This window comes from Coregonus clupeaformis, chromosome 1, assembly GCF_020615455.1.
Source record: "Coregonus clupeaformis isolate EN_2021a chromosome 1, ASM2061545v1, whole genome shotgun sequence".
NCBI classification, from domain to species: Eukaryota; Metazoa; Chordata; class Actinopteri; order Salmoniformes; family Salmonidae; genus Coregonus; species Coregonus clupeaformis.
In genome coordinates, this window is record NC_059192.1 from 15,089,294 (window position 1) to 15,098,384 (window position 9,091).

At 43.6% G+C, this 9,091-nt stretch overlaps 1 protein-coding gene across 1 annotated transcript; it reads left to right on the plus strand.

The window, feature by feature from the left end:
* Positions 1-338: 338 nt before the first annotated feature.
* LOC121583902 (protein Wnt-8b) lies at positions 339-8,082 on the plus strand. Its single transcript, XM_041899803.2, has 7 exons — positions 339-569; positions 1,328-1,361; positions 2,656-2,794; positions 3,725-3,850; positions 4,145-4,287; positions 6,573-6,713; positions 6,805-8,082. Exons 1-7 carry the CDS (start codon positions 496-498, stop codon positions 7,231-7,233), a joined length of 1,086 nt encoding a protein of 361 aa, XP_041755737.2. The 5' UTR covers positions 339-495; the 3' UTR covers positions 7,234-8,082.
* The last annotated feature ends 1,009 nt before the right edge of the window (positions 8,083-9,091 follow it).

A 9,091-nucleotide genomic window follows, 5' to 3' on the forward strand; every position in this document is an offset into this window, starting at 1 on the left:
TCAGTTACAGGCCGCTGTATCAAACTCTTTCAAGATGGTGAGTAAATGAACTTTTCAGGGTGCAAACTCCACCAGATCAGTCGATTTCAGCCGGTTTCATATTAATTCACTTTATCCTGAATCCTTCAGAAGGCCGCGGGCATGGAGAGAGAGTTCGGGCCGACTCTTCTCTGGTTGCTATTTGTCCGCGCGAGGCCCAGGGTGCCCTTTTGATCATTTCAATCTCTCCTCGGTGAGCTCCTTCTGATTGGTCGAGGGAGTAAGAAGGGGAAAATCTTTAATTAAGTAGATAATCTCTTGTTGGGATGAGAGTGGGTCCATTTCAGAGCCCCCCTCTAGTGAGTCCCACATGAGTATCTTAGCATATACAGCCAGTGTGGAGTGGAGTTGTGTATGTATTTAGGGTAGTAGCTCTCACTATATAATCTATCCTCATTTAGAGAGCTGCTGAATGTGCATACCATCCCTCTATCCTCTCCCATCTCTTCTGTCAGGATGTTCATGCATTTGGAGGTCTGTTACTATATCTTCATTTTGATGACTCACATGACAAGGTCCTGCTTCAGCTGGTGAGTTTCAACTATTTTGGAATCTTTGTGATTGCCTCATCCATTCAATGCAGTGGATGTGATAGGAAGGTTGTTCATGAAATATTGGTACATAGACCTATTGGAATAGGGAAATAATTCAATGATTTTGATGGTGAAATGTTTTTATATTTACTCATCAAATTAAAACGTTAGTTTTTTACGTTCGAAAATGGTTTACCAAACGCCACTGTTTGGTGCAGGAATGGGAAACAATTAGGCTTCTTGATTTTCCTTTATGAGAATGTAGGGATGGAAAAGTATTGAATGATGACAATTCAATATTTTCCTGTAATTCTTGTAATGTTTATTACTCATTAATCTACTTTAATCTCACTCTATTCTATTGAGGATTTTTTGTATTAGAGTATGGATGAATAACAATGCATTTTGGCAGTATTCAATCATACTTTTAACATAATTACCGTAGGTCTTTATTTTAGGTATTTTGGGTATAACCTACCCAAGAAATTCACATTAACACCATGGTTATTGACCAGCAGGCCAGGGTTTTATTCATTTAGGAGACAAGGATTTAGATGAATTATATGGTTTAGCACCATGTTATTATATGTTTTAGTACTGCGTTATTTAAGATAGATAATGACGCTTTTGTACCATATTATTAAATGCTATTAAAGATAACCTAATGAGAGATGTTAAGTGAGGGAGCTGTGGAATTCCTGCCCTTGCTGAAGGACACTTAATTCCCAGAGTTAATAAGCTGTCTCCTCTTCCAGGTCAGTGAATAATTTCCTGATGACTGGACCTAAGGTAAGCCAACATTCTTTTGATCTTCTGGCCAGATCCCTTTTTCCCTATCCTCCTTCCCTCCCAAAAAAGAGAGCAAAAACCACCCCTGTGAGGATCTCTTACAAAACCTCAGTCTGAAGACATTATTGAATTATGTTACTCTCTTTCTCCCTCTCTTTTTCTATCTATAGATAGCATCTCCTCTTCTCCACAATGAGAGTTTATGCTTCCATATACATATACATTTTCATCATTTATTTGTTGTAACAACAGCAAGAGTATAACTAAGCAGTGTTATGCTGGCCTTTTGGGTTCACTCCATATATGTATCTAAATGCACTTGACCCTATTGAGGCTAAGAAGCTTTGAATGTCCATGGGTTGAGATAGTAGAGGCGGAGAGTTATTGGGTTCAGTGTGTATAGAGGCAGTGGCAGGAGAGGACCTGGACAGGGTTGGGGTCAATTTCATTTCTTTTTCAGTCAATTCAGGAAGTTAACTGAAATTCCAATTCCAATTTTACCCATGAGAGGCAATGGAGGCAGTAGAGGCACAAGAGGTTCCAGGATTGAGTGTGTATCGCACAGGAGGCTGCTGGTGAAGGGATGAGAGCTCATAATAATGGCTGGAATGGCGTGACTGGAATGGTATACCGTTCCATTCATTTTGTTCCAGCCATTACTATGAGCCCTCCTCCCCAATTAAGGTGCCACCAGCCACCTGTGGTATAGAGACAATGGAGGTAGTAGAGGTCCCTCGGTTGATAGAGCTAGACTAGAGGCAGGAAAGGCAGTAAAGATCACGCTGTGTTGAGTGGGAATAAACTAGAGGCAGTAGAGGCAGGAAAGGCAGTGCTGGCATGTGCTGTGCTGTGGTGGGTGGTCATCATTAGCCCACCAGACCCCAGTGAGAAGCAGAGAGGTGGTGGCTCAGTCTCTCAACAGGCCACTTGAGACATATCATTCACACAGTCTCAACAAGGACCAGAGAGCCGGGCGAACAAGCCAAGTGGACATGGTGAACTTGTAAAGAATAGGGCTTGGGATTCTAAACTCACTCAGGGGTTGTGAATCATGTTCAAAAAGTTGAATTAATATTGTATTAAGACTTTTTCCCTGGTCCATTTCTGTTGCTAACCGAAGCTAATGTCTATTAGTATTGTTGCAACAAAAAATCCATTAATACACTAGGAATTTTGGGGTTATGGAACTAAATGTCCCTAGAATTTGTTGCTTTTCATGATTGATCCCATTCAGTTTTTAGTGTATTGTACCATTACATATGACATGATGATATACTCCTCTGTGTTCCTCCAGGCTTACCTGATTTACTCCAGCAGCGTAGCGGCCGGGGCGCAGAGCGGCATCGAGGAGTGCAAGTACCAGTTTGCCTGGGACCGATGGAATTGCCCTGAGAGAGCCCTGCAACTGTCTACACACAGAAGCCTCCGCAGCGGTAAGAGCCAATGATCCAGGCTCCATTGGAATTCTGAATTCCATTTTGGAATTCCAATTAGAAAATTTGGAGAATTTGGGAATTCTAATTCAGAATTTGGGAATTTCTGTTGTGCTGCCCAAATGACACCCTATATTGCTGCCTAAATGACAATATTCTCCATATAGTGCACTACTTTTGGCCAGAGCTAAATATGATACCTAATTCTCCATATAGTGTACTATTGTTGACCAGACCAAATGTAGGGCACTATATGGTCAAATGTAGTGCACTATATGCTGTCTAGGGCATCATTTGATCTGCCCTTTAATAACAGACCGGCTTTAAGTCACAGATAGGCCCATCCAGATCAAGGAGGAAGGACTCTTTCTAGAAAGTGAGATGGTGTTTGTTTGTTTGTTTAGTCAGGAGATTCATCAGTCAAAAGGATCGTTACAGCAACCCCACGGCCGCCACGGTTCCCTCACCCAAAACAACAGCAACCCCACGGCCGCCACGGTTCCCTCACCCAAAACAACAGCAACCCCACGGTCACACTGGCCAAAACAAACACTACTAATCCAATTCACAACATCCTACTGAGCCTCCCATCGACGGGACCCTGTTCAGGGGCCTTGTGAAAACATGGCACCCCAATGGCAATTAGAGGCAATGTGTTAATTACCAGGAGAGATAGGAGATAAAGGATACTGTGGAGTGAGAGGCGTTGAAATAGAAACCCCACTCTAAAGAAAGGGTTAGGGTCACAGGCTAGAGGAGAGGAATGACGTATTCAGAAGAAGGCATTCCTGAGAACAGAAGGCATTCCTGAGTGCATTTTAAAATGTCTCTCTCACACACAGCGAACAGAGAGACAGCGGTTGTCCTTGCCATCAGTTCAGTAATCATTGCTACTATAATATAATAATATATCATATATTTTTTCCACAGCGAACAGGGAGACAGCATTTGTCCATGCCATCAGTTCAGCAGGAGTCATGTACACTCTGACGAGGAACTGCAGTCTGGGGGACTTTGACAACTGCGGCTGTGATGACACCAGGAATGGACAACGGGGTAAGAGAAGATAAATAAATCCACACACAGATCATTACAAGACACGCATAGATGAAACAGCTGATGCACATACTGTGTTGTAGTCATGTGATGTGATTCGGTTGTAGGCAAAACAACATTTTAAGTATTTTTCAAGTACCTTAGAAATAATTCCCTTCCACGTTTTTCCGTCACAAATGGTGAGCCACCCTCTCATACAGGCAAACTCCTGCTTGTGACCCCAGGGGGTGCTGGCTGTGGGGGAGGGGGGGGGGGGGGGCTGCAGTGAACTGATGATTGTGGTTGTGTTTACAGGGGGTACAGGCTGGCAGTGGGGGGGCTGCAGTGACAACGTGGGGTTCGGTGAGGCCATCTCCAAGCAGTTTGTTGATGCGCTGGAGACGGGTCAGGACGCTCGGGCCGCCATGAACCTCCACAACAACGAGGCTGGACGCAAGGTACAGTATTTACTTTACTTTGTACTTTTACTCTTACCATTATTTACTATATCATCTATGTTCCCTGACTGGGACACATACAGTAAGGCATCCATAAAAACAGTACCCATAAGTCCCCTAAAACATTTGTGAATAAGGACACACAAGGAAATACTGTACTCCTCAGCTTTCCAGCTTGATAGCTGCTGTGTGGCAACCATTCGGGTGCAAATCGGCAGGCGAGTGCTAGGCAACACATTGGTGCTGCAAGGGGTGAGCTATCCCTCAGCACCATACAATTGAAAAAACTTAGATGATATAGTGAAATATTATCATAATTCCAGATAGATATAGAGCTTGGTTTTCGGGGTGTTCTGAACTCCAGATCATGTTGAGATTAAATCAGTGAGATTGCCATAGGGGGGAGCTCTTGTAGTTCAAGCTGGAGGGCCAGATGGCCTGTTTGATATTTGCGTTTCCCACTCGGCCCCCCAACCGACCGACTGCTCAATGTAAAGTACCTTTTGAATCATGTTTTTATTTCTCAACCCTCCCAGTGAGAATTACAGCTTACAGCAAGCGTACCACCCAAGCGTCCCCTTTCACGTCCCCATAAGTGAGGTGCCACTCGTCCTGCAATAACCACAGTGTGTTCGCTGTACCAGAAGGGCCTATTTACCAGTTACTGAATGTCCTTTATTATGACAAGACTTGAGTTGCAAGATCTCAGGATCACTGGTGCTACTTCTTAATTAGAGTATCCCATGGTTCCACACACTGCAGACGGGGGCCAGTATTATGCCTGCCTGCTCTCTTTAAATACGTTTTTAGTTTTATTCTTGCAATAAGCATCCAACATTTATTCTGTTGGTCTTTGTGTGGCCCCTGAGGAGCCATAGTCAGGGACCACAGGCGAGAGAATGGAGTGGTCTTTGTTTACCCCGCCTAGGAGCCCTCCTGTTGGGCCCTCGCTGCCCCTCCGAACCCCATGGCACCTGGAGCATCATTGTAACAAAAAAAATACCAGAGAAAAAAAGAAAAACTCACCCCTTTTTAATTTTGCCACTCAATAGACTCCCCATAGACTCTTCATTGGTTCTTCTCATGGCAGAAAACATGTTGACAATGGCCTTGCTAAATAAATACTCCTCTCACTCCAGGAGGGACACAGTCAGTGTCTCGATGTGAAACTTTGATTTGGCCCTCACCTCGCGAGAAAGCGCTTCCCCTCCCCATAAAGAAACGTTCCTTTTCAACCGACATCTGTTGACATATGTGTCGGGGTGAAGTCAGGAAATATTGAGGGGGACCACAAAAGCTGACAAAAACTTGAGCATGAACCTTGAACCTATCCTTTCTCCCCTCAGTGAATTCATCCTCTTTTTGTCAAGTGGGAAGGCTTGAGCGTACAATGGGTTAATTTGACAACACATCAATCAAGAGCCAATGGTCTTCACATTACACAACTGATTCTTTTAAACAAAACCATGCTCAGCCACACACACATACACAACTGATTTCCTGAGACCAAATCAATGAACTTCTCATCTGCATGTTGCTGCTTTAAAGCGCAACTGAAGGCAATAAACAACTTCTCTGATAGAAAACGATATTAGTCAGAAGCAAAGTTTTGTAAGTGAGTTCGTCATGATTTACTTGAGGGTTGGGTTTTGATTTCACAATGCTTACTTGCCCACTAACAAGGGATACACAGCTACAGTGATTGTGCTCTGTCCAATCCTACCGCAGAACACAGAGACAGTGAGACAGACATGCCTATCAGCGCAGTGGATCTGACTTTGTTCACGTAAGACAACAGGTCGCACATTTTTTTAACTTGAGAAATATAGCACCAAATACCTTAGCTAGATGTACAATTTTGCGAGTTATCTTAGATTCATTCTGACTATTTTGAGAAAGTAATACTGGCTTTTGTTCCTATGGTGTCTCATGGGCGACAAACCCATCAGTAACTGGCACATCGAACCACACCCCCAAGACTGAAATATTGTTTCTTACAGTAATGAGCAACAGAGAAACATGCTGAATCAGTGCGTTCAGTTGCGCTTTAAAAATAACTCTCCTTAATGATGTATTTTTCTACACTCCTGTTTCAGCTGGTATTTGCCTGGTGCTTACATAATAATTATATGGCATCAATAGGTTATTTCTGGAGTTTACAGAGTATTTACTTTATGCAATGTTCAGGTTATTATAATTACAATTTTCCAGGTGAATCAGACTGTAGAATAAAGCTTAACCAAAGTCTCCCTCCCTCCACTCCTCCCCTCTCCTCTCCCTCCCAGGCAGTGAAAGGAACCATGCAGAAGACTTGTAAGTGCCATGGCGTCTCTGGGTCCTGTACCACACAGACCTGCTGGTTACAGCTACCAGAGTTCCGGGAGGTGGGAAACTACTTGAAGGAGAAGTACCACCGAGCCCTGAAGGTATATATTGTTTATTGTTTATATTAAACAATATTGTTTATAGGCACTTTAAAGGCACTTCACATAAAGTTTATTCATTTATTAATTCAAGGTGGACCTGCTCCGGGGAGCCGGGAACAGTGCAGCCAGTCGAGGGGCCATCGCAGAGACTTTCAGCTCCTTCTCTCGTAAAGAACTGGTCCACCTAGAGGACTCCCCAGATTACTGCTTGGAGAACCGTACCCTGGGTCTGCCCGGCACGGAGGGCAGAGAATGCCTGAAGAAGGGCAAGAACCTAAACAAGTGGGAGAAGCGGAGCTGCAAGAGGCTGTGTGGGGAGTGCGGTTTAGCCGTGGAGGAGAGGAAGGCGGAGTTGGTGTCGAGTTGCAATTGTAAGTTCCACTGGTGCTGTGCAGTGAAGTGCGAGCAGTGCCGCAAGACGGTGAACAAGTACTTCTGTGTGAAGAAGGGAGGGCAGAGGGGGAAGAACGAGAGCGCTGGGAGCCGTAAGAAGAACCTGAGGCTGAGGAAGAAGCACTGAGCTGCATCCATCTTCCTCACCATCATCATCACTGCCACACGCCGTGTCTTCTCACAAGCTGATTTTCACAGACCTTCTGTGTGTCCCGAAACTGCCCCTCTCAAACGTTTCTACAACAAGCTTTCTGCTTGTATTCTAAAGACTTAATTGGAAAATAATTTATTGAATAAGTCCAGTATTGTTGTTATCCCAATCAAATGTTTAATAGTGGGGGAGAAAATGTGTGTACAAAAAACATGTTGATAAACTACATGATAGAGAAAGAAGAGAGGGAAACTATTAGTTGTTTAGAACTGATGGAATAAAGGGTATACATATATTTAAAAGTATTTTTTAAAAACTTTTTCCCCCAATTATATATATTATTATAAGTCATTGGGCATTTAAAGCATGTTACATACGGCTGCACTCAATAATCTCCTTCATACCTGATATCTTGAACAACTCTTCCTTAATGGTCAGTCAACACTAAACCTCAACAACATCTTATTTATTGTCATAAGTACCACCAATGAGCTACGCCATTTCTGATTGGTCAGTTTATCAAACATTCCTTCCTGTCTTGATGACCAAGCTCTCTCTACCCGTGACAGTGCCTGAGATCGAAGCATCCCAGTAGTTTGTTCAAGCATGTATCACAACAGATATTCAGATTATAGGTTTGAAAAACAAGAAGGGACTTCGGGGTGCATTCCTCTCGTCCACTCCCCTGCCTTCCCCTGCCCCGCCCAGCCTTGCCCTGAGGATGTATTTAATTGTAAATAAAATGAAGCACTTTGTTCGGTATATTGTTTATTTATTGCACAGGTTTTCCCCTAGTTTTTGCTTTATTCATAGTTGCTTTCATGGTTGTTGTTATTTTCTATAAAACATTTGTAATTAAAGAAATATAATCTACAACTCCCCTATTATATGAATTTATTGAGCATGCCAATCACCGTTTCACATTTCACATCCATTCATTTCAGAAGTGTTGAATTAATTTCAGAAGTGTTGAAATCAAATGCATGATTCTTTCCTATATTCCCGCCGTGTGACATATAAATCACACATTTTCAGCAGTGGTACAACACAACCTGAGGCTCTTTGTATTGTTCACTTGGGGATCCGATAACCCTCAGGCCAAAGTAACAACAAGAGAATACTTTTCATTATACTCTTCCTTCCTTCACGCCTTTCTCCATTTCGCCTTGACAAATACCTCCCCTTTCTTTCTGCCGCTCGTCCGTCTAATCCTCAAAGAGCCTCTCCTAACGCCCTGGAACTCAGAACTTTCTTTACAGTTTAATACTAGTTTAATTAACTTTGTCCAGACAGAGTGCATGGTGGGGGGGAAACACGAAGAAGCAAAACAAGTCGCCCTTAAAAATCTTTAAAAATCAACCACCCCGCCTCTAATTTTGTATGCTAATCTCCTTTTTCACGCTGCCCCTCCTTAGCAGTGAGTGACAAAAACTGTTGGGAAAACTTGGTGGTGTTGCCTTCCTTCGCCGGGGGCTCGCCAGTGGCTTCCTGCTGGCTGTTTCATTCCTGGGCCCCCTCGGCCTCCTCGGCTCACCTATTTGGATCCTTTCTCTTCTCTAGGGCCTTCCTTTGCTCGATTTAACAATGAGCGTCGAGCTAATCAGCCCTCTCGGAAATGCGCCACTGCCGAGCCGCTTAATCCCCTCTCCTCCTCCACCGACTCAATGGACCTCCGCCTTCAAAAGGGCTTTGGGAAAAGGCTTTGCACGGATTCACACTGTTCCCTCAATACAAGTTAGTTCAAGTATTGTACCCACAACAAGTGGGTATGATAAACAAATGCTTGCCAGGGTGGATACCCACCCACCACCCCACCTGTGGTAGCCTAAAGAGG

Excerpts from the sequence above, each read along its gene's own strand:
- LOC121583902 (XM_041899803.2), top strand. The coding sequence starts at position 496 with ATGTTCATGCATTTGGAGGTCTGTTACTATATCTTCATTTTGATGACT. Across the intron at positions 3,851-4,144 it reads CACCAGGAATGGACAACGGG|GGGGTACAGGCTGGCAGTGG; the intron begins GTAAGAGAAGAT and ends TTGTGTTTACAG. Across the intron at positions 4,288-6,572 it reads ACAACGAGGCTGGACGCAAG|GCAGTGAAAGGAACCATGCA; the intron begins GTACAGTATTTA and ends TCTCCCTCCCAG.